The 24,480-nt window shown below is 46.5% G+C and overlaps 1 protein-coding gene across 2 annotated transcripts in view; it reads left to right on the forward strand.

The window, feature by feature from the left end:
- The window catches only part of OS9 (ER lectin-like protein), a 44,508-nt gene that overhangs the window by 15,602 nt on the left and 4,426 nt on the right, over window positions 1-24,480 (forward strand). For both annotated transcript variants that reach the window (XR_015265130.1, XM_086793127.1), the window contains exons 2-5: window positions 6,144-6,223; window positions 20,275-20,478; window positions 20,579-20,650; window positions 23,637-23,752. Coding sequence is in view for 1 of the 2 variants with exons in the window: in XM_086793127.1 (XP_086649253.1) it covers window positions 6,144-6,223; window positions 20,275-20,478; window positions 20,579-20,650; window positions 23,637-23,752 (472 nt within the window). In the remaining variant the exon portion in view is untranslated. The remainder of the gene's footprint in view (window positions 1-6,143; window positions 6,224-20,274; window positions 20,479-20,578; window positions 20,651-23,636; window positions 23,753-24,480) is intronic.

Raw genomic sequence — 24,480 nt, forward strand, 5'->3', positions numbered from 1 at the left:
GACCTGAGGATGTGCATAAGACAGCATTCCGAACCACATTTGGGTTGTATGAGTTCTTGGTTATGCCCTTTGGTTTGACAAATGCGCCTGCCACATTTAACAGAATGATGGACAGGATTTTTAGGCCTCATAGAGAGTTTGTGGGCACATTCTTTGGTGATATGATTGTGCATTCACAAACTGAGGAAGAGCATAGAAGGCATTTGGCCATTGTGTTTGCAGAACTCAGAAACCATAGATTGGTGGTTAATGGCAAGAAGAGTGAGTTTTTCTTGCAGGAGATACATTTCTTGGGGCATATTGTGTCTGGTCATGGAGTCCGTATGGATCCAGCAAAGGTGGAAGCAATACTTAATTGGTCAGCTTTGAGGACCGTGCATGATGTACGCAGCTTTCTAGGATTATGTTCCTATTACAGGCGTTACATACGGCACTTTGCTGAAATTGCTTCGCCTCTTCATGCTTTGACGAAGAAAGCAACTCCGTTTAGATGGGCTGATCGGGAAATTACAGCATTCAAAAAGCTCAAAGAAAAGCTTATTTCGGACCCAGTATTGGTGTTACCGGACCTCCGAAAGGCTTTTGTTGTCCAGTGTGATGCATGTGGAAGTAGCATTGGTGCAGTTCTCATGCAAGAGGGACATGTGATAGCCTATGAGAGTAGAGTTTTGCAAGATGCCGAGAAGCATTTACAGGTGTATGAGAAAGAGATGTTGGCTGTAATTCACGCTCTTTCTACTTGGAAACACTACTTGCTTGGGGCTGATTTTACTGTGCAGACAGATCATCAGACCTTGCGATATTTCCTCACGCAGACTAAGCTTTCAGAGAAGCATATGCGTTGGGCAAACTTTTTGTCAATGTTTCACTTCCAGATTGTGCATGTGGAAGGCAAAAAGAATGTAGTGGCAGATGCTTTGTCACGCAAGCCACAGGTCTCTGCTGTTTCACTTGCTTATCATCATGAGCTTGATGAAATGAAAGAGCAGTATGCCCATGATGAGGATTTTGAAAGGTTGTATGATCAGATGTCTGAGGGTCAGCGGCATGAGCATTACACTCTCAGAGATGGGTTTTTATTGATGCATGGCAGACTGTGTGTTACCAGGCCATTGTGACTCAAGGTTATGATTGAAAGTCATGCTCCACCGTATGCAGGTCATAGAGGTATTGACGCCACGGTCAAAGCAGTGGAGACTTTCTTTTATTGGCCAACCTTGAGAAGAGATGTTGATGCCTTTGTGAGGCAATGCATTGTATGTCAGAAGGTAAAGTTTGACCGTCAGAAGACACCAGGGTTATTACAACCTTTATCTATTCCGGATAGACCTTGGGAGAGCATTGCCATGGATTTTGTATTTGATCTTCCACGGACACAAACGGGAAATGATGGCATCTGGACTATCATATGCAGGTTCAGTAAGCAGGCACATTTCATTCCCGTGCGGAAGACAATTAAAGTGGATCATATGGTGAAGTTGTTCATGGCGAACATCTTCAAGTATCATGGCTTGCCTACGTCTATCATTAGTGACCGTGATCCACGGATGACGAGTTTGTTTTGGAGAGGGTTGTTTGACAACATGGGTACAACTCTCAAGTTTTCATCGTCATTTCATCCACAGACAGATGGTCAGTCAGAAGAGGCTAACTCTACAGTGTTGGATCTTCTCAAGTGTTATGTGTCAGAGCACAAGCAACAATGGGAAAAATATCTTCCTTTGGTGGAGTTTGCATATAAAAACACTGTACACAGCTCGACAGGCAAGGCGCCTTTTGAGATTGTAGAAGGAGGGAAGAAGGTACCACCCATTTTGCATACAAAGGATAAGATCTTTGAGGCTGATCGGTATGTGGAGAGCTTGGATGAAGCTTATCGGAGAGTTAAGTTGGCCCTCCAGAAAACTCAGCAGAAGCAAAAGAAAGCCGTAGACCGTCACAGACGTGATTTACAGTTTGCATTGGGTGATTGGGTTCTTTTGCGCTTTGAAAAGGCTAGACTCAAAAAGATGAAGGGTAAAGAGCGCTTATTCCCTAAATTGAGCATGCAATATTATGGGCCTTTTCAGGTTTTGGAAAGGATTGGTGAGGTAACCTATCGTTTGAAGTTACCAGATCAGTGGAGGATTCACAATGCTTTTCACGTGAGTCTTCTTAGACCTTTCTGTGGGAATGTGCCTGAGGATGTATCAGATGAGGCTCAGCCGGAAGTTGAGGAACTTGATGAGGTTCTGATTCCAGAGCAGATACTGGCACATAAAGAAAGGAAGGTACGAGGTAAAGTTTCCCGTCGCTATCTTGTGAAGTTCAAGAACTATTCACCGATGGATGCGAAGTGAATGGAGGAAGGTGACTTAACAGATTCACCTCAGGTTTTGCAGCTTTATCTCGATGCCTTTGAGTTAGAGCCGACTCTTATTGTGGCTCATTCAGGTTCAGCAAAGCATGGGTCTGGAGCATTACCTGATGCTCAAGAGGGGGGTAGCACCTCCACTCCCTTGATACAGACAGGCTCAGATGACATCTAGAGGTTGCTTGGTGCAGTTTTTATCTCACCCGAAGGTACTGAGGCTGACAGTACATCTGTTTATGGGACTTCTATGATATATGTGTACTAGTCACATGGAGATTGTTGTGGATATGTATGGTTCACAGTGGTATACAACTTGGACTATTACTATGCCATTGGTTTGCAGTGAATGTTGATACATGTGTATGGCTCAGAGAGATTGGAACGCTGATCTTGCCATATTGTATATTTCACTTTGGATATTTTGATGCATCCCCAGAATGCAATCAAGGACGCTTGCCATTTTTCAAGAGGGGGGTATGTCATGGCCCTGTGAAAATGAAGCAGTACAAGTGTGGGCATGGTGGTTGCAGAGTCAGAATATTTTATGATTCACATGGGGGGTGCCCGGACAGCGTTTAAGATGTGTGGACATCCCTAGGTGTGAAGGGGGGAACTAGAAACATTAAACTTTAATGTTTATTGGAGTTTGCCCCTAGGCCTTAGTGGCCCTAGGGAACTTATTAAAGTTTGGGGCCCTAGGGATTATTTTTGGGAAGAGGGCCACTTATGGAGAGTTTCTCTCTCTTCTCTCTCTCTCTCACTCTTCCCTTTTGGGGAGTCGTGGAGCAAAAGGGATACACAAGCGTGGAAAAGCACAAGGAAGGAGGCGGTTGCTGATTTCTGTGTGTTTGCTGCTGTTTTCTTCTGCTTAATCAGCTGTACTTTCCCACGTGTGCAGTCCGTACAGCACTGTACAACTGCAAGTACAGGCTGCTGCTGAAATCTGCTGCAAGTGTTCTTCTTCTATGCTGGACTGGCTGCGCACAGGACCTGTACAGGCTGTACAGTCAGGTTTTCAGCAAGTACAGTACTGTACGGCTGTCGTACAGTGTACGGGCAGCCAGGTACAGCAAGTACAGTTGCTGCAGGGGTGTAGACAGGTGCTGGACATGCCTGGTTACTCAGATTCAGGCGACCAGAATCAGGACAGCCGACTGTTTGTGCAAGTACAACTCTTGGCATGTATCCCGAGGTGGTACAGACGGGTACAGTGCTGATTTTCAGATCTGTATTTTCAAGGACAGCATAAGAGTGAACATCAGGAGGAGGATACAGGCAAGTACAAGCACATGTGTGAAGCAGGGTTGTGGATACAAGTGCCTGCAAGTAGAGATTGGTGCTGTTGCTTCCTCCAGTGCTGTTTCACGAGCTGAACTTGGTAAGCCTTGTTTCTGTTCATCTATCTCTCTTTCTACTGCTTGATGTCTGTTGCAGATATGTGTTATCTGGCCCCTTGTGAGAGGAGGGGTATGGCAGATTGACAAGGGTTGAGACAGAGTTTGGACAGCACATGTATGTTTGAGCTGAGATGATGTATCATGCACTTGAGTTATGCCAGATGTATGCCCAAGGCTGGCCTGCTTAGTGATCTTGGCTGATCAGAGGGAGGCATAGTGTGTTATTTAGAGACACAGATCTGTGTGCATAGATCCTCTGTGCTAAGAAGGATTTGTGGGCCGTCAGATTGGACTTACAGGTGTAAACTCTTGGCTGATCTTTGTGTTGTACTCAGCCATTCATTTTATTATAATTGAATAAAGAAATACCGCAAGGGGCGCCAAGCTTTGGGGCCAACAGGTGTCGCTGTGTTTTCAGATTTGGGCACTCTAGCTCCAATCTGTTTTGTTTTATCTTCTAGACTACAAGTGGACGGGTGATTGCTAATCTACCGCACTCTGGTTTTCTATCAGAGGCCGGTTTCAATGAGCCATCTTGTCACCATGCACTATAGTGCAAAGTGCATGTGACAAGTTTACTCAGCAAATCATAGTTTACTTCGTAGTTTACATCATGGGATTAGGGTGAATTTGGGTTTGGGACTTAGAAAATTTTGGAGCAAGATGTTATGTGCAAAAGAGGATTTGAACTCGAGACCTTGGGTCACCATTGGAAACATCTTACCACTGCACTATACCTTCAAGCAACGAAACCATGTGGTTTCAAGCCATTATATTCTATGTTTTTCACCCCTAGTTTACTTCCTAGTTTACTCGGCCGATTTACTTTGTCCGATGGTTCAAAAAAGGTGTTGTGATTTTAATCAATGCCATCCATTGATGTCACCTGAAAAGGGTCTTTAAGACCCCGTGGCACTTAGTCTTGCCACTATCAAGTCAGAGCACTCTGCAACCTCTTTTTGCAAAAGAGGAGAGTGGCCTTGTGGAAATCATCCCAACAAGTTACGGAGTGGTGCTAAAGTGGTCTTCCCACCACAAGAGGGCGGCACAATGAAGCTATACGCACCAAATGGAGTTCAAAAACATTGGAATAACCTGCTATTACTACCATCTCGTGGGTCCAGTTGGTGACGACTTCTCCATCCATCTTCGTGTTGAACTTGGGAGACTTGAGAAGCTTCAATGACTAAGTTTGTTCCTCAAGCATGGAGGAAGAACTCAGCAACTCGGTAGTACCTTGACATTGAGCGGGTGAAGGTGAATGGGTGTAGAATGATGATTGCTGGATCGGAAGTGAAGCTCATCCGGTACTTTCCTACCTGCATCCAAAGGAGTGAAAAATCCTCCTGTGGGAACTTTCGTCGCCACTTTGTCCTTCGAATTGTCAAGCCCAAGCACAAGTTGGCAAAATCACACACAACACACAAGAGCCCTAAACTGAATAGATTCGGCTGAGTGAAAACGTCAACTGCAGCCCTGTGACCTACTTTACACTTCTGGCTAGCACTTTGCCTATAGAGAAATGCTCTATGAAGTCCGACACTGAGGAAAGTGATGATTATGATGGTTTTGCTACCCACATATATATTTGTACCAATGCTATTGGTTGGTTTGTTTTATTGCTGTCGGCAAGGTCCATGACCTACCAAGTCGTCACTGCCATGTCATCATTACCATGTCATTGCAATGTGGCAGTGCCACGTGGCACCTGTGCCTGCCCATGGGCTTGTACATGCTATCCTATAGGTGAGGTGTGTCACATTCTAGCTGGTTGTTTGGGCTGTGTTTCGCTCGCCTACAGGCTGCCTATATGTGCGTTCCTATCCTGGCTGTGTTGATAGCCTCATGGCCGCCCGCCCTGTATGAGCCTTGCTTGACAAATTTGACTGCCCTCACAGAGGGGCTGCATTTTTGCTCAGATGGCTACCCTTTTGGGCTGCTGCCTTTATAGCCCTCTAGCTGCCCCTTGAAGGCCTTGCTTGGGTGCTTATACTGCTCTTATAAGGCTGCGTTTTGCTTCTACAGGCCACCCTGATGATGGTAATGCTGGCTGTGCAGAGAGTCTTGCTGAATGCTGAGTCCGTCCACCCTCATACCCTCCTTGGTCTTGCGTTGTGTGCCCACCGTTGGTCTGCCTTTGATGCATTGTAATTCATCCCGTTGGGTGTGAGCACGTAGTGGGTACCGTCTCGTAAATAACAATCACTTAAACACTTAATGAAATGGAAATAGCACAAAACATACGCAAAGCTGAAAAGTGAAATATGCACAAATACACCACACTGGGGCCTGGGCCGACTCCCCCCGAGAGAGAGAGAGAGAGAGAGAGAGAGAGAGAGAGAGAGAGAGAGAGAGAGAACTAGCATTAATTTACAACTGTTTTGTGAAATTAGCAATTGTGGGCTTCGTTCAAAGCCTTCAAGATCCAAGATATAAAATTCAGTACCACTCACCAGGGTCAAGATTTCAAAAGGTATGATTTTTTTTTTTGATAAGGTGAGTGTCACGTCAAGGTTGAAATATTGGTACTTTTTAGAAGTTTAATTCACTTGCAAGGCTGAAGTGGACAATGAATGTACTGAAATACTTATTGGTTGGTGTTTTGAGTGGACCATGCACATACTTGGCTATAGGGTCAAGACAAATGCATGTCTTCACAATTTTAAACTTAGGCTTTGCATTGCACTAGGCGTCCCACAAATCCCCAAATCCTCTTGAGATTGAGCTGACTTGTGCTGCAATTTCTTTCAGAAAGCTTCCCGTGCTTTTACAGATAAATTGCTCAACTTCTTTTACCTTAGTCAAGATTATCTCTGTGTGATGCTTGTGCTTCGCTCAGTCCTTATTCGAGTTCATGAATTCTTACTTCCAATGATAGGTTCTTATTCTGCAACTTAGATATTTGCTGTTGGAGGTATGATGCTCCCCACTCATTTGGTCAAGTAGGAGGGGATATTTTAAGGCTTCTGCAAGCAAGAGCCTTTTTCTTCTCATCATGTGAACCCCTAGGAAGTTACACTGATTGCCAGGATTGTGGGCGAGAGAGCACCCAAATGAAGATTGTAACACTTAAAGTTTCAAACTTTAAATTGTGAAAGCAGCTCTGGCGAGGAAGGGCTGGGATTTGAAATGAAGTCGGCTATCATAAAATTGAAGTCAGCGGATACAATTGTGCTGGATCTGAATAGGATAGGCCGGTGAATGCTGCTGTGCTGTACAATGGATCTTGAGCTGTATGGTAGTGGCAATGGTTCAAGGAGCAGCAGAAAGTGTGGGAAAGGGTTCAAAAATGATGCAGTGATAACGCATAAGTATGCAGCAAATACAAGCCCAAGAAGGGGGAGTGTGGTTGAAGAAATTACAGCAGAAACTTGAAGATAAAACTTGCAGAAATATGTGAATCAGTTCTGAAAGAAAACAGCTACATAAACCTATGCAACTTTGCTCACCAAGTTTGCTCTCCCTCCTCCACCTGCATGGGAACTTGGCCTTTCAAGAAGTGATTTGGAGGAGAGGTGCCTTTTTGTAACGAAGAAAGGGCATTCTTTAAACTTCCTCAGTAAGGTGGTTCCCATAACCTCGCGGGCTGATCTTTTCTCCATCTGAGGGGTCCGCAAAATCTTGCCTAAAAATTAGGATGCATCTCACCTTTACTAAGAAAATTTTTTATGCCCATGTTCTATGCCATTGCCTAAATGGTGCATGTTCCCGTTGTCCTCCTTGGAGCCTAACAAACACTAGCTGCATATCCAAAAGATTTTATTACCCCTTTGTAGATCTTGGTTGTGAGCTGATACCAGGTGCTCTAATTGATCTCGAGGCAATGCCTTTGTGAACAAGTTAGTGGCATTGTCCTAAGTGGATTGTAGAGACGGTACCCTTTACTCTCACTGCCGTAACCCACATATGAACTTTGTGGCTTTATCATCAAGCTTGTTTCTCATCTGTTGAGGCACATGTGCATATGCAAGACAACCGAACACCCTAAAATAGTCCACTTTGGGTTTCGTCTTATACCAAGCCTCATAAGGTGTAATAGTCTTCAATGCTTTGGTAGGGCTCCAGTGCAACACATGAGCAGCACACAAAATTGCCTCCATCCAAAACTTGTGGGGCAATCCTTTGCCCTTCACCATACACCGTGCCATCTCCATGAGGGATCTATTCTTCTTCTTTGCAACACGGTTTTGCTGCAGTGTATATGGCATTGTATATTGATGCTTTATGCCCTTTTGTGACAAGTATGCCTTGAAAGCGTCAGACATATACTCCCCCCCTCTATTTGAACGAAGTGTTTGCACTTTTCAGCCATGCCAACATAATGCTGAAAACAAATGAAGACCTCAGATGTTTCCCTTATGGGGTAAACCCATGCAAATTTGGAAGTCACTATCTGCCACTTGCTTGGCTTTCCTACAAGTCCCTTGGGAAAGAGCTTCCTCAACTACAGGAGGCTCTTTGTTCCGAATGATATGAGACATCAAAGCATAGTTCACCTGTAAAGGCTCCTTTGATTGACGAACGCAAGAACTAGAATGTTCTGTTAGAAGTCATCTCCTATCTAGATTTATACACCAGGGCCTTTGTTGTGGGTGTGCCCGCCCTTACGAGGTGTTTTATCATTTTTCCTCACTCCCCGCATTTTCCCCCCTATTTTTTTCATTTTTTTTTGTGGCTTGGGAGGCAGCCCTGAGTTGGCAGGAGGATCCATTTGCTGGCCGACTACATCAGATGTGTGTACTGGAGCTGGCCGACTGTACTTGATGCAGTCGTGGACCCTCAGAGCTGGCCGACTGGCTGCATGGTGCTGGCCGACTGATGATGCAGTCGTGGAGCCTTTTTCGACTACTCATGTGGGGGCATATATATAGGTCCCCAGCCTCCTTGCCACTAGTGTATCATACCCGGGATCTTCTTGTGTATACAGAGCAGAGTTACACGCCTACATCTCTCTCTCTCTTGTGCTGTATTTTTGTGCATGCGTTTTTTGCTCGTGTTCCCAGATCTGGTCATCATCTCCGTTGCATATTCTGACATGGTATCAGAGCCCTAGGCTCTAGATAGTTCTTGGGATTTGTGTGAGCAAGAGGGGGACTGTTTTGTGGCTGATTGGTGGACTGTTTTTTGGATTGTTCGGGAAGAGGAGAAGCAAGAGGACGGTGGGCTGATTTGCTGGACAGCCACTTGCAGGTTTTAGTTCTTCTTTGTTTCCACCTACCCACCCTTTTCAGAGTACATCCCCGCAATGGCAGATCTGTTTGAGATGGCCGAGAGACACGTGAAGATCCCGACACTCCCCACGTTCCCAATGGACCGTCAGTTGGACGTGACCAACTACGGCATATGGAAGGTTATGATGGAATCTGTTCTGGAGTCTTACGACCTCGCTGATTTCGTCGTTGTTGGGGTTCCACGGCCGGAAGTTGAGGAAGGGGAGTTACCGTCGATCCGAAAGGACCGGGAGGCTCAGACACACTTGGGATCGTGTCAACGCGAGGGTCGTTTATCTTTCTCAACTGCACATCACAGGTAATCAATCATGTAAAGCATATGACGCTGGCCAGAGGTATATGGCAGCATTTGGCTTCTCTTTACAATAGGGTATCGCCCATGAAGAGGATTTCCTTGGAAGTACAGATGCGGGTTATGAGCCCTGCAAAGTCGTCGACGATGCGGGAGCATATTAACAAGCTGCAAGCTCTTCAGCAGGAAGTTCTTCAGGCTAGGAAGGAGATATCGTCCGAGGACATGGCCATAACGTTGTTGTCGCACTTGCCCTCTTCGTACTCAGCATTTTACTCGTCTTTGATTACCAGTGGCAGGCTCAGCACCATCACGTGGGAGGAGCTTGTGCCCATGGTCCTGGACCAAGAGGAACGATTCACGAGCCCTCCTCAGGGTGTGGAGGTTTGGAGGCCTTAACTGGCCAACGGTCGAAAGGCCATAACACGGGCAAAGGGAAGGCTTCGTCGGAGAAGTCTTCTGAGAAGAAGTCCGTTTCTGACCGCGAGAAACTAAAGGCAGAGAGGACCTATAATGATTGTAGCGAGAAAGGCCACTATTGGAGGCAGTGTCCCAAGCGGAAGACCGAGAAGGGTGAAGATTCCTCAACAGCAATCATGAAGACTCCGGCTTTTGTGCACCTGGAGGGTGGTGGACACCGATGTTTCATTTTCTTCAGGCAGGGAGGAGATTGGAGGACTCTCCGCACCGGATACTCGGGAATGGATTCTCGATAGTGGTGCTTCCAGGCACATGACCCCTTAGCGTTCCGGTTTACAGGATCTCTGCAGGCTTTCTGGTCACATTCTTACTGGAGATACGTCCACTATCCCAGTTCACAGTGAGGGCAGGATGGAGATAGTTCCTGATGGCAGAGGGGGGAAGCATTCCTCCCAGGTGTTGTATGTTCCGGCACTTGGTTTTCATCTGTTGTCAGTGCATCAGGTTTGCAAGACTGGCGTACGGGTGGAGTTTGATGAGCATTTTGTTGCTCTCTGGGACAAAGCAACAGGCCAGGTGGTTTGGGAAGGCGGAATGGAGTTTACAAGCTTTCAGCACTCTCTCTCCCAGGTCCTCAGGTTTGTGATGAGTGGCAGTTTGGTAATGGCCACTTAAGTGTGGATACGCTGTAGGTGCGGGCTTTCCGGGACCAGATGGTGGATAGCTTGCCAGTAGATGGCAGCAGTTGGCAGGAACTCTCCAGAACTGATGTTGGTGGTTCTTGTGTTCGTCAGTCAGAGGAAACTGAATAGGTCACTTATGCTCTGATGTCTCGTCGTATTCAGGACAAAGAACCTCCGATAGATGAGGATGTTCTTTCCACGGGGACCTTCCGGAAAGCCAGGCAGGTGGCAGGTGATTACTTGCAGAAGGAGGTGGTTTCTCCGGGCTTTGTGGTTCCGGATTGAGAGGGGGTGGTTGACAGGTTTCAGAAGGCCTTGCTTGGTCTTCAGCAGGTTTCCAGGACTTGTTTGTGCATCGTAACAGGTGTTGATCCTTGTGAGCAGTGTGATGCCTCTTTGACTCAGAAGCAGAATGGTTCATTGATTTGGTTGATGGACACCAGTTTGGACGGGAGCTTCTTGATGAGGCAGTTGAGCTCGTGGTTGCGGATGGCTCTTTGGGAGGCAGGATTGCGTTTCCTGTGGTTTCTGCGGCATGCGAAGGATCATGGACTCTTGTACACAGGAGGGGGATTGTTGGATGGAGTCCGACTCCACGGTTGGAGTGACTCAGTTTGCGGAGGAGATCCAGACATGAGGAGCTCTTCTTCAGGCCCATGAGCAGGTTTTTGGAGCAGTAGGAGACAGTCATCTTTTGCCTTGTTGTGGACAGAGGCAGAGTACCGAGCTGTTTGTGATGCTGCTTGTGAGGTGGTGAGGATGCAGAGTTTGCATTGTAGGTTTGGGCTTCCACTGGAGGAACCCATGGTCATCTAGAGGCACTTTGTTCGTGAACAGATCGTTGCTGATGACATCTTGCTAGAGTTCTGTTCGACGGAGGACAGTACGGTGGACCTCTTCACGAAGTCGCTATCTCAGGATTTGCTCAGGCGGCACCCCAGCTCCTTGTGGTGGTTGGTTTCACAACCAGGAGCTGAGAGGGGGTGTTAGAAGTCATCTCCTGTCTAGATTTATACTCCAGGGCCTTTGTTGTGGGTGTGCCCGCCCTTATGAGGTGTTTTATCAATTTTCCTCACTCCCCGCATTTTTCCCCTATTTTTTCCATTTTTTCTGTGGCTTGGGAGGCAGCCCTGAGTTGGCAGGAGGATCCATTTGCTGGCCGACTACATCAAATGTGTGTACTGGAGCTGGCTGACTGTACTTGATGCAGTCGTGGACCCTCAGAGCTGGCTGACTGGCTGCATGGTGCTGGCCGACTGATGATGCAGTCGTGGAGCCTTTTTTCAGCAGGCCGACTGCTCATGTGGGGGCATATATATAGGCCCCCAGTCCCCTTGCCACTAGTGTATCATACCGGGGATCTTCTTGTGTATACAGAGTAGAGTTACACGCCTACATCTCTCTCTCTCTTGTGCTGTATTTTTTTGCATGCGTTTTTTGCTCGTGTTCCCAGATCTGGTCATCATCTCCGCTGCGTATTCTGACATGTTCCTGCCTGCTGCCATCATTTGGCAAGCCATCCACCATCTGGTCCCGGAAAGCCTGCCGCTGCAGCATATCCACATTCAAGTGGTCATGACGAAACTGACACACATCACCTAACTGAGAACCTGTAAGAGAGAGTGCTGAGAGTTTGTAAATCTGATTCTCCACTTTGCCTTCCATACAACCTAGCTTGTTGCTTTGTCTCGGAGAGCAACAAAATGCTCATCAAACTCCACCCGTACACTAGTCTTGCAAACCTCATGCAATGACAACAGATGAAAACCAAGAAATGGGACAAAAAGAACATGGGAGGAATGCTTCCCCCTTTTGCCATCGGGAATAATCTCTAACCTGTCCTCACTATGAATAGGGATAGTGGCATAGTCACATGGGATGGGGGGACGGGGGACGCCCAAACCAAGGAACGAGGGACCGTGCCAGGGGGGGGGGTTGGGGGGGATAGGGGTGGTATACAGAAAAATGCTTCACCGAAAGGCTGGCCTGCATGTTTGAAACTTTGATGGATAGGACGGTAGGGCAACAAGGCAGCCTGTGTGCAGACGCAAGGTTGGGGCAACAGGTCACATGTGGCACTGTGGCAAACTGGAGTCTGGACTTTGTGATTGGACCCTTGGAGGTTTGGGCCTTGGCCCCTTGGCACCTACGGTCTTGTTGGCCCTGAAGGCTGATCAGCGATCGTGTCTGTGACTCTTTGTGTCGTGAGAAGATGTGCGAGGTAGAGAGCGAAGAAATTGCATATCGACGGATCGCGTTTGTGTGTCGTGGTGTAGAAAGTGCAAAAAGCGTACACATTTGGGGGTTTTTTTAAAAACTTCCCCTTGGCCATCCCTCACAAGGGGACGCGCGTCCCCTAACAGGGGGACGCGTCCTCTTGTGAGGGACGGCCAAGGGGCCGTCCCCTTATTTTGGAGACCCGTCCTTGCAGGAGATGCGACTCGAGACGAAGTTCCCCCATTCTGGGCCCCCGTCCTCCCCCGTTCCCTGTTACTATGGATAGTGGACTCGTCACCAATTAGGATGCGACCTGCGTGCCTTCGAAGATCCTGTAATAACTCTCGGGAAGGAGTCATGTGCCTTGAAGCACCACTGTCGAGAATCTAGTCCCGAGTTTCCCTAGCGGTGAGTCCAACCGCCTCCTTACTCGAAGAAGATGAAACGTTGGTGTCCATCTCCCAAGTGCACAAAAGCTGGAGTCTTTACGGTTACTGCTGAGGAATTTGCACTCTTCTCGGTACTCCGCTTAGGAAATTTTCTCCAATAGTGCTTCTCCTGTGTGAAGACTTCCCTTAGCCCTTGCTGCGGCCTTGTGACCGCCGCTAGCCAGTCAAGGCCTCAGAACCTCCGCCTTGTGGAGGGTTCGTGAAACGCTTTTCTTGGTCCAGGTCCATAGGCACAAGCTCCTTCCATGTGATGGTGCTGGGCCTTCCACTAGTGATCAAAGAGGAGTAGAAAGCTGAGTACTGAGAGGTCAGATGAGATAGCAGAGTGATGGCCATGTCCTCTGAAGATATCTCCTCCTCAGTTTGAAGAACCTCGTGCTAAAGAGCCTGCAACTTGTTGATGTGCTCCCGCATCGTCAAAGACTTTGCAGGATTCATAACCCGCATCTGCACTTTGATACCTTGTTATAGAGAGAAGCTAAATGTTGCCAAATCCCTCTGGCCAGCGTCATATGTTTGATATGATTAATCACCTATGGTGTGCAATTAAGGAAGATGAAAGAACGCACACGGGCATTGACATGATCCCACAACTCTGCGTGAGCCTCCCGTTCTTTCTGAGTAGAGAGTAAAAGCTCCCCGTCCTCCAACTCGGATTGTGGAACACCAACAATAATGAAATCAAGCAAGTCATAAGACTCCAATACAGACTCCATAACCTTCCTGATGCCATAGTTGGTCCCGTCCAACTGTCAATCCACCAAGGATCTTCACGTGCTTCTAAACCATCTCAAGCAATTCTGCCATCTCGGGGGGTTTACTTTGGTCTTGTGAAGGGAGGGTGAGTGGGAAAAAAATGAAGAAGGGGCTGCAAGTAATTTGCAAGGTGGCTGTCCAACGGTGATGGCCGCCTTCTACCCGATCTCCACGTCCCGAACAGCCCAAGAGATCTCCAATCAGCACCAAAAACCAGCAGTCTTGCAAGCTCTTCAAATCTCGCGGGGGCTCTCCAAGGTCTTCAAGAAATCATTAGTACCGCAAGCTCTCCAATATCTCCAACTTCAAGCCACTTGGGGCCCTGATACCATGGCGGAAGACGCAGCGGATATGAAACCGATAGCACACGCAGCAGGGCTCTATGCTGAAGACAAGCACATGTAGGAGAGAACCACCAGCTTGAATCTAAAGGCAGAACTGAGTGTAGAAGAGCAAACGCAAAAGAGAGAGAGAGAGAGAAGCTGTATAAACTATGCTATATACAAGATCCGGTACAACAAAAGGAGGTGAGGGCAAGGGTGGTATTTATACCACCCTATGGGACCAAGTCGGCCAGCCCAAAATCAGCCGACAGGCTGCCCACATGTCCACGACTGGGTTAAAACCAGTCGGCCAGCACATGTTCAGTCGGGCAGCACAAAAAGCTCAGTTGGCCAGCACAGTGTGAGTCGGCCAGTATAGACAGCCCCCCACGACGAGTAAAAATAGGAAAAATACATGGAAAAATGGGGAAAAATGAGAAAATACTCTGGGCGGGCACACCCACAACAAAGGCCCTTTGTGAGCACTATGGTACAGACAGGAGATGATTGCTAATAGGTGATGTCAGAATATGCAGCGGAGATGATGACCAAATCTGGGAACACAAGAGCAAAAGCAAAAACGCAGGCAGAAAAACAGCACAAGAGAGAGAGAGATTTAGGTGTGTTACTCTGCTCTGATATACACAAGAAGATCCCGAGGAATGATACAAATGAGGTATGGGGGCTGAGGACCTATATATACCTCCCTGGAAGGGCAGTCGGCCAGCACTAAAAGTGTCCACGACTGAAGAAAGAGGTCCACGACTGCATAAATGCAGTCGGCCAGCTATCTGATGCTCAGGACTGGTAAAAGGCAGTCGGCCAGCAGCCCTGAAGCCCACGACTGATGAAGATCCAGTCGGCTAGCACTGGGGTGCTCCCGGCATCATCTGGCAGCCCTCCCAAGCCTCAGAAAAATGGGAAAAAATAGGAGAAAAATATGGAGAGTGGGGAAAAATGGGAAAACACCTCATAAGGGCGGGCACACCCACAACAAAGGCCCTGGTGTATAAAACTAGACAGGAGATGACTTCTAACACCCCCTCTCAGCTCCTGGCTGTGAAACCAACCACTGGGAGCTGGGGTGCCGCCTGAGCGAATCCTGAGAGCGACTTCGTGAAGAGGTGCATCGTACTGTCCTCCGTCGAACAGAACTCCAGCAAGATGTCATCAGCAACGATCTGTTCATGAACAAAGTGCCTCTCGATGACCATGGGTTCCTCCAATGGAAGCCCAAACCTGCCATGCAACCTCCTCCTGCTCCGTAAAACTGCTCCTGGGCCATAAGTAGATCTCCTCGTGTCTGAATCTCCTCCCCAAACCGAGTCACTCCAACCGCGGAGTCGGACTCCATCCAACAATCCCCCTCCTGTGTACAAGAGTCCATGATCCTTCGCTTGCTGCAGAAACCACAGGAAACGCAATCCTGCCTCACAAAGAGACATCTGCAACCAAGAGCTCAACTGCCTCATCAGGAAGCTCCCATCCAATCCGGTGTCCATCAACCAGATCCATGAACCATACAGCTTCTGAATCTCAGAGACATCACACTGATCACAAGGATCAACACCTGTTTACGGTGCACAAGCAAGTCCTGGAAACCTGATGAAACCTGTCAACCACCCCCTCTGAATCCGGAACCACAAAGCCTGGAGAAACCACCTCCTTCTGCAAGTAAGCACCTGCCACCTGCCTGGCTTTCCAACAGGTCCCCGTGGAAAGAACATCCTCAACTACTAGAAGTTCTATGTCTTGAACATGACGAGACATCAGAGCATAAGTGACCTGTTCAGCTTCCTCTGACTCACGAACACAAGAACTAACAACATCAGTACTGGAAAGTTCCTGCCAACTGTTGCCATCTATTGGCAAGCTATCCACCACCTGGTCTCGGAAAGCCCGCACCTGCAGCGTATCCACACTTGAGTAGCCATTACCAAACTGCCACTCATGACAATCCTGAGGACCTGGGAGAGAGAGTGCTGAAAGCTTGTAAACTCCATTCTCCACTCCACCTTCCCAAACCACTTGGCCTGTTGCTTTGTCCCGGAGAGCAACAAAATGCTCATCAAACTCCACCCGTACGCCAGTCTTGCAAACCTGATGCACTGACAACAGATGAAAACCAAGTGCCGGAACATACAATACCTGGGAGGAATGCTTCCCCCCTCTGCCATCGGGAACTATCTCCATCCTGCCCTCACTGTGAACTGGGATAGTGGACGTATCCCCATTAAGAATATGACCAGAAAGCCTGCAGAGATCCTGTAAACCGGAACGGGAAGGAGTCATGTGCCTGGAAGCACCACTATCGAGAATCCACTCCCGAGTATCCGTTGCGGAGAGTCCTCCAATCTCCTCCCGAGTATCCGTTGCGGAGAGTCCTCCAATCTCCTCCTTGCCTGAAGAAAATGAAGCATCGGTGTCCATTACCTCCAGGTGCACAAAAGCCGGAGTCTTCATGATTGCTGCTGAGGAGTCTTCACCCTTCTTGGTCTTCCGCTTGGGACACTGCCTTCAGTAGTGGCCTTTCTCGCCACAATCATTACAGGTCCTCTCTGCCTTTAGCTTCTCGCGGTCAGCGTCGGACATCTTCTCAGAAGACTTCTCCGATGAAGCCTTCCCTTTGCCCGAGTTACGGCCTTTCGACCGTTGGCCAGTAAAGGCCTCCGAACCTCCACCCTGAGGAGGGTTCGTGAATCGTTCCTCATGGTCCAGGACCATGGGCACAAGCTCCTCCCACGTGATGGTGCTGAGCCTGCCACTGGTAATCAAAGACGAGTAAAATGCTGAGTACGAAGAGGGCAAATGTGACAGCAACGTGATGGCCATGTCCTCTGACGATATCTCCTTCCCAGCTTGAAGAACTTCCTGCTGAAGAGCCTGCAGCTTGTTAATATGCTCCCGCATCGTCGACAACTTTGCAGGGCTCATAACCCGCATCTGTACTTCCAAGGAAATCCTCTTCATGGGCGATACCCTGTTGTAAAGTGAGGCTAAATGCTGCCATATACCTTTGGCCAGCGTCATGTGCTTTACATGATTGATTACCTGTGGTGTGCAGTTGAGGAAAATAAACGAACGGACCCTGGCATTGACACGATCCCACATCTGTGTCTGGGCCTCCCGGTCCTTTCGGATCGACGGTAACTCCCCTTCCTCTACTTCCGGCCGTGGAACACCAACAATGACGAAATCGGCGAGATCGTAGGATTCCAGAACGAATTCCATCATCACCTTCCATATGCCGTAGTTGCTCCCGTCCAACTGACGGTCCACCGGGAACGTGGGGAGTGTCGGGATCTTCACATGTCTCTCGGCCATCTCAAACAGATCTGCCATAGCGGGGATGTACTCTGAAAAGGGTGGGTGGGTGGGAACAAAGAAGAACTAAAACCTGCAAGTGGCTGTCCAGCAAATCAGCCCGCCTTCCTCTTGCTTCTCCTCTTCCCGATCAGCCCAAAACAGTCCACCAATCAGCCACAAAACAGTCCCCCCCTTGCTCACACAAATCCCAAGACCTATCTAGAGCCTAGGCTCTGATACCATGTCAGAATATGCAGCGGAGATGATGACCAAATCTGGGAACACGAGCAAAAGCAAAAACACAGGCAGAAAAACAGCACAAGAGAGAGAGAGAGAGATGTAGGCGTGTAACTCTGCTCTCATATACACAAGAAGATCCCGAGGAATGATACAAATGAGGTATGGGGGCTGAGGACCTATATATACCTCCCTGGAAGGGCAGTCGGCCAGCACTAAAAGTGTCCACGATTGAAGAAAGAGGTCCACGACTGCATAAATGCAGTCGGCCAGCTATCTGATGCCCAGGACTGGTAAAAGGCAGTCGACCAGCAGCCTTGAAGCCCACGACTGATGAAGATCCAGTCGGCCAGCACTGGGGTGCTCCCGGCATCATCTGGCAGCCCTCCCAAGCCTCAGAAAAATGGGAAAAAATAGGGGAAAAATACGGAGAGTGGGGAAAAATGGGAAAACACCTCATAAGGGCGGGCACACCCACAACAAAGGCCCTGGTGTATAAAACTAGACAGGAGATGACTTCTAACAGGTGAATGCATTAGGATGATAAGGTTGTGTGTAACCAGAAGTTACAAGGCATACTAATAAAATGCTGTCCATATGGTGTCCTTTCACACTGGGTAGTCAAGGGAAAAAACCCTTCAATATAGAAGGTAAAAAGTGCCCCTTATAAGCCCATGTTCACACCCGGCACTACCACTATGATTTTCATACAAAAAAGACTCACCGCATCAATGGGCAAAGGTGCAAGCTATGTCTCCCTAAAAGACGACTGAAAGAAGAGAGGAGGTGCTCTGCAGATTTCATTTCCTCATTTGTCCCTAGGCTGATGTGCTCTGATACCAGGTGGAAATGGTCCCAAAAACGATGCAGAAATAATGTGGAAGTATGCAGCAAAGGAAAGCCTAGGAAGGGGTACTGTAATGGAAGAAATTACAGCAGAAACTTTGAAAAAACTTGCAGAAAAATGCGAATTAACTTTGTTATAAAAGTCTCTGCAGATTTGTTGGAAAACTGCACATCAAGTCTGCTCTGCCTCCTTCGCTTGTGTGGCATCTTGGCCTTTCAGTAGGTGTTTTGGAGGAGGGAAAAGGTGCCTTTTTGTATGGCACTAGGGGTGGTTTCTCAACCTCCTCAGTAAGGTGGTTCCTTTGCCTCCTAATTAAGGCAGTTCCTTAACCTCCAGGATGCATCTCACCTGTACTTGGAAAAAATACTATGCCCATGCTCTATGCCTAACTGATGCATGTTCTCACTTCCTGTGTGGAGCTTCATAAATGGGAGCTGCTTATACAAAGGATTCTAACAGCAAGATTGGGAACTGCTGCATTGTGAGGCAGTATGCTGAACATTGGCAGTGATGTCATCTTGGCTCTCACTTGGGCTTCCTTGGACTAGCTTGTCTTGGACAGGCAGCATCCCCTTGGACAAGCTTTTGGAGAAGTAGATGAGATGGGCAAATTTCTTGTCCATGTTTCACTTACAAATTTATGCCCTTGGGTGTAAGAGCACAGTTCCCAATGTTTGTGCTATGAGACCACATGTTCATGCAGTTATAGTGATTTAACATGAATATCTTTCTGATTTGAGTGATTTTTTCTGTTTAGATAGCCACACAGCAAGGGACAACATATCGAATCATAACGTTTTAGAGAGGGTTTTCTCATGATGAAAAACCAGGTATGCTTATTAGCCATCCTTAGAAAGAGTGCAATGAACAAACGCCATGCTTCTCCCTATGCAGGACACCGTACAATTTTTGCCACTACAGGCCACAGAGAGGTATTTTTGTTGGCCATCATTGTGCGGAGATGTCGAGTAGTACAGAAAATTCTGAATATATGGCGCACAAGAAGGTTGAGTGACTGAAACAAGTGTACTTTGGAGGGTGATATTTGATAATATCGGAATTTCTCATTTGCATATCATTTTTGAGTGATGGTGGACAGAGCATGCAAATTCAGCCATATTACGTTTTCTGAAATTGTGTGTGATGGAGTGGGAATCAGTGTGGGAGTTCCACTATTGGAGTTTGCATATAATGATGCTGTGCATTCCTCCATGCAAAGGCTCCATTTAAGATTCTCTATGGTTACGTGGTGATAAACCAATTTTTCGAATGAAGGACAAGAGCTTTATTGCTGTGTGTGAACTTGAGACTGCTTTGCCTAGGTGGTGGGAGTCCCGCTACAGAGGTCATGGAAAAGCACAAGAAGGTTGCTGATAAGCATAGAAGACAGATGGATGTGAAAGATGGCAATTGTGGCCTCTTTAAGTAGACTTTGTCTCACGAAGGCCCAGGTGATCTGAAAGAAAGAGGGATGTAAGACCAACACCACTGTGCTTGTGACCTCATCTTCGCCCTTGTGGGTGTTTTCTTTGTATGTGGACTCCCATAGGGAGAAACTCTTGTCAATATGCATATGCTACGATTTTTTAATAAATTCTTTACCTTTCTCTCCTTTCAAAAATCCCCATCATTGATACTAGCTTTTCTGTTGGAAATGGTCCACTCAATACACTCATGCATCACAACACAAGGCATTAGAGGCATTGAAAATTTTGTTTGCTGATTTTGATTAGTTTTTGAGGAGTGTCAATTAGTTGCAACAGGATCCTGACCAGGAAATAATTGTGATGACCGATGGGGACAAACGGAAGTATGAATGTGCTTTGCCAAAGCCAGCAGAGCGAGAGATCTTTAAGGGTGAATCTTCACATCAAAATAGCAGCAGTGTCAGTTTGACGACAGATAGAAGGATATTAAAGACACCAGATGATTTGCTTGCAATTCTGAAGGAACCATGCTTTTATAGGGTGCGTTGGGTCCTAACTTTTCTAATTCAATTCTGTTATGTGTAAGCCTAATAAGCATAAACTCAAGCACACTTTGACAATAGCATTGTATGTTTTGTAGCATGAGGGGTGGTGGACTTATGAGTTCTGTTACCATGGAAAAGTGAGACAGATTCACATCGAGAATAAGAAGGTTGGTTTGGTGTAACAAAAGCTAAAGTGCACTTTTCTATGAAAAGCCATGTTGTTGGATGTTTGAAAATCATGTGTTATGTGAATGTGTGTGGGTTGATTTCTCAATAGTGAATGAGCTACAGCCTACAAGTCTTCTCATATGGAGCTTGAGAAGAAAATGTAGAGGAAAGGAGATAAACCTTGTCAGCAGCTACTGATTCTTTCTCTTTAACAGAAGCATAGCACAAAGTCAGCACATATGCTACTTGTGAATGTATATGCTATACTCACATACATGAGATTAATTCATTAAGACTTAAATTGCACTCCATGATAATAATTCTAGCAACACCTAGCTAGCATGCAATCTGATGACGTTAGTGGGGATGTTGTAGTATCTAGTCCATACTATGCATGATGGACTTGATGGTTTATTGTCTTGTGGATGACTACCATGAGGTTATAAATTGTACTTTCTTATAAGGTGAATTTGGGCATGTTCTTGGATTCATCTAGGTATATCTTTATGTTGTATTAGCGGACATGCAGATTTCACTTTGTGAAGTTTTCGTCCAAGTTGCAGCCAGTTGATATTGTGTTAATTCTTTCTATCTTTAGTGGTGCATATGCCCTATCAAGTAACTTTTTGTTGTAAGAATTCTTTCTATTTGTCATGATCCTTAGTGCTAGGCTTCATTATGGCTGAGTCTGCTGTGTATCTCCGGAGCTCTGACACAGAAACTCAGTACACAGACCTTTGTATGAAAGTATGCTCTTATGTGTGTGTGTGTGTGTGCGTGGGGGGGGGGGGGGGGTGGTGTGTGGTGTGTGGGAGCATATATTGATACCATGTTTTACACCCACTATTGGGCATTGATGACGTTGGTGGGGATGTCGTAGTATCTAGTCCATACTATGCATGTAGCATGATGGAGTTGATGATTTATTGTCTTGTGGATGACTACCATGAGGTTATAAATTGCACTTTCTTATAAGGTGAATTTGGGCATGTTCTTGGATTCATCCAGGTATATATATTCAATATTAGAACTACTTTTTGTAAGAGAAGATACAAAGTGGTCTCATTTGGTGCACCACTTATAAGAGAAAGCAGTAAACACCTTCAAGAAGACATGCAGCCATTAAGGAGTCTGTTAAGATTTATATTGATTGTTTTCTTCCACCATGGAATGTGGATGAGTGGCGTGCATCATTTTGTTTTCTTCGTGCTCTCGTCGTACTTCCTGGGAGCTGGCACTCTGTCTGGTGTGATGTAATGCCACACCATATTGCTGTTGAATAATCTTGATAGCGCTAAGCATCTCTGGTATCATATATAAAACTGTGACAATGGGCCAAATCTGTAAAACTGTGACAGTTATCTAAGAAGAGACAATGATAGCAGCCTGTAATATCATGGTCTATCAAGAGCACACACTGACAAATGTTGAGACCTCATCCAGACCATGTTATCTTGGTGTTCCTCCTCATTGTTAGTGTTGATGGGTGGTTGGTAGTGCACTTCATCAACCAGAAATTGCACCGGCTCAGATTGGCATCTGATGAGACAACTGGCTCAACAATATTGCCTGACCTTAGATTCATGCATCCTTAATTGGGCTTAGAAGGCTGAATATCTAATGATGATTTATGAGGGAGGGGGGCGTGCCTATTCATAGGACTATTTGTACCTTCTTTCTAGGGGTCGGCCTGTTTGGTCAGTCATCGGACCAGCCTACGACCTCACTTGGGCTGCCCAACCTGCCAGATCAGCACCTTGCATCTGGTGGCCTGCCCACGCTGTTGACTGGTTCGACCTGCCCAGTCCCTGGGGCAGCTCATCCCTGTTTGGGCAGGCTTCCGCTAGCCTGCAGGTGTGTCACATGTGAGCCCAAATGCAATGATAGATAGTGCTCTCTTATCACATGTTTTTCATGTATTTTGCCTTATTCATTGGCGATTTCTCTCTCCCATCTGTTCTCCATAATCTTTCCTCCATAAGGAGGACCTTGATGCTCATTTGCCAAGGATGAAACTCCTCTCTATATCAAATTAGTAGAATAGCCATGGTGTGGAGATTCCGGGAGGTCTTAACACTCATTTGAGGTCAGTGTCTATTACTTTTTACAATGATCATGAAAACTCAAACCATGATTCTCACCAACAATTTTAGTGGCCTAAGGGTGGTTTGGGGCTTTTGATGTTCGAAGGCTTCTTTTTAATGCTTAGAGGCTCTTTTCTAAAGGCATATTAAGGTTCCTTTGAAGTTGCACTCATGCTTAAAAATTACTAAGGCTAGGGTTATTCCTTTCACACAAAAATTTGAAGCAAACGAATCTCTTTTCATGACTGTAGAGAGCACCCCCAAGTCCTTCAAGCTAAATGCTCTCCACTACTAGAGATTATCACTGTGCTTAATTATGACTTTGCAATGATGCCAAAACTTTGTTCCTAAATTGTTCCCACTGTTTGAAGGGTTGGATATCGTTGGGTGAATGGTGCTGTCTATAATGGAAAATGCTCCTTTGTCTCCATTGCTTAGCTGGTGATTGCTAAGTGCTACCCTTTGATCCAACCCCACTCCAAGTATATGTCAGCTAACAGTGAGGTGTATCAATCTATACATGGGCAGTAAAATGTCCCAGTCAATTCTGGTTTTCTCTTGTAAGCTTGATTTTGTTGCTAATGGTTTGTATGATGCTAATGGGCAGTAAAATGTCCCACTCAATTCTGGTTTTATCTTGTAAGATTGATTTTGTTGCTCTGTCGTTGAATGATGCTAATAGTCAGTAAAATGTCCCACTCAATCCTGGTTTTATCTTGTAAGCTTGATTTCGTGGCTCTGCCTTTGTACGATGCTAATGGTGTTGCACTCAATTCTGGTTTTATTTTCTTAAGCTTGATTTTGTTGCTCTGTTTTTGAATGATGCTAATGTATTTGCACTTATGATTTTGTTGCTCTGTTTTTGAATGATGCTAATGTATTTGCACTTATGATTTTGCAGGTTGTTCAAGAGTTTGTGCTGGGTGTGTATGATGCTGACGTGACTGCATATATGCATCAGAATTTGAAAAATGTATCTTTACAAAAGGATCATCGTTCTAAAAGTGCTGCTCAGCGGTGAGCCAGCTATCCTGAAAGTGTCTTAGTGAATTATGCAAAACTCTGCACTCCACCACCCTGTTAGGGGTGTAAAGATTGAGGAAACTCACACGATTGATGATATAGCCCATTGGGCTCTACCTTGCACAATTGTGCTGAATCCAATAGTCATGGGAGCAGCTGCACACTGACTGAGATGCACAATGTTTCACGATTTGTGACTAATCTCTCTTAATGTCTCTAAACTACAACTTAACCCCACTGATTATTAGTGAAAGGTGTGTCTTGAAAGGACAACCACAATGGGGATGTGCCTTTTCACTTGTACCTTTTTAGGCCCTATAAACGTATTGATCCAGAAATCCAAAGCAGGGCGCTTTTGGGCAAACTCATCATCCGCGGTCTCCAACTTTTGGGTGTGTGTGTGTGTGCGGGGGGGGGGGGGGGGGGGGGGGGGTTGGGTGGGCAAGGCATGGAAAGATTTCCTACTTTCCCGTATCGTCAATGGGATCTCCACTTGTGGCATAGGCCTTGGCCTTCAGATCTTCACAGAGTCCCATCTGTGCAAGCTTGACATGCCTTTCAAGAACAAATTTGGAGCCAGCCTTTTCGAGCCTAGGCCATGTACCATTCCTTACCTTCTTCTTTATATTTCCACTACTATGAGGGCTTTAATTAGCCAACTTACAGAGAAACTATTCTTCTTCCACCTCCAAGAAAACTTCCAAGACAACTCCACCTTCAAG

Source organism: Cibotium barometz, chromosome 59 (genome assembly GCF_041138505.1).
Source record: "Cibotium barometz isolate CiBa-2024 chromosome 59, ASM4113850v1, whole genome shotgun sequence".
In the NCBI taxonomy this organism is placed as follows: Eukaryota; Viridiplantae; Streptophyta; class Polypodiopsida; order Cyatheales; family Cibotiaceae; genus Cibotium; species Cibotium barometz.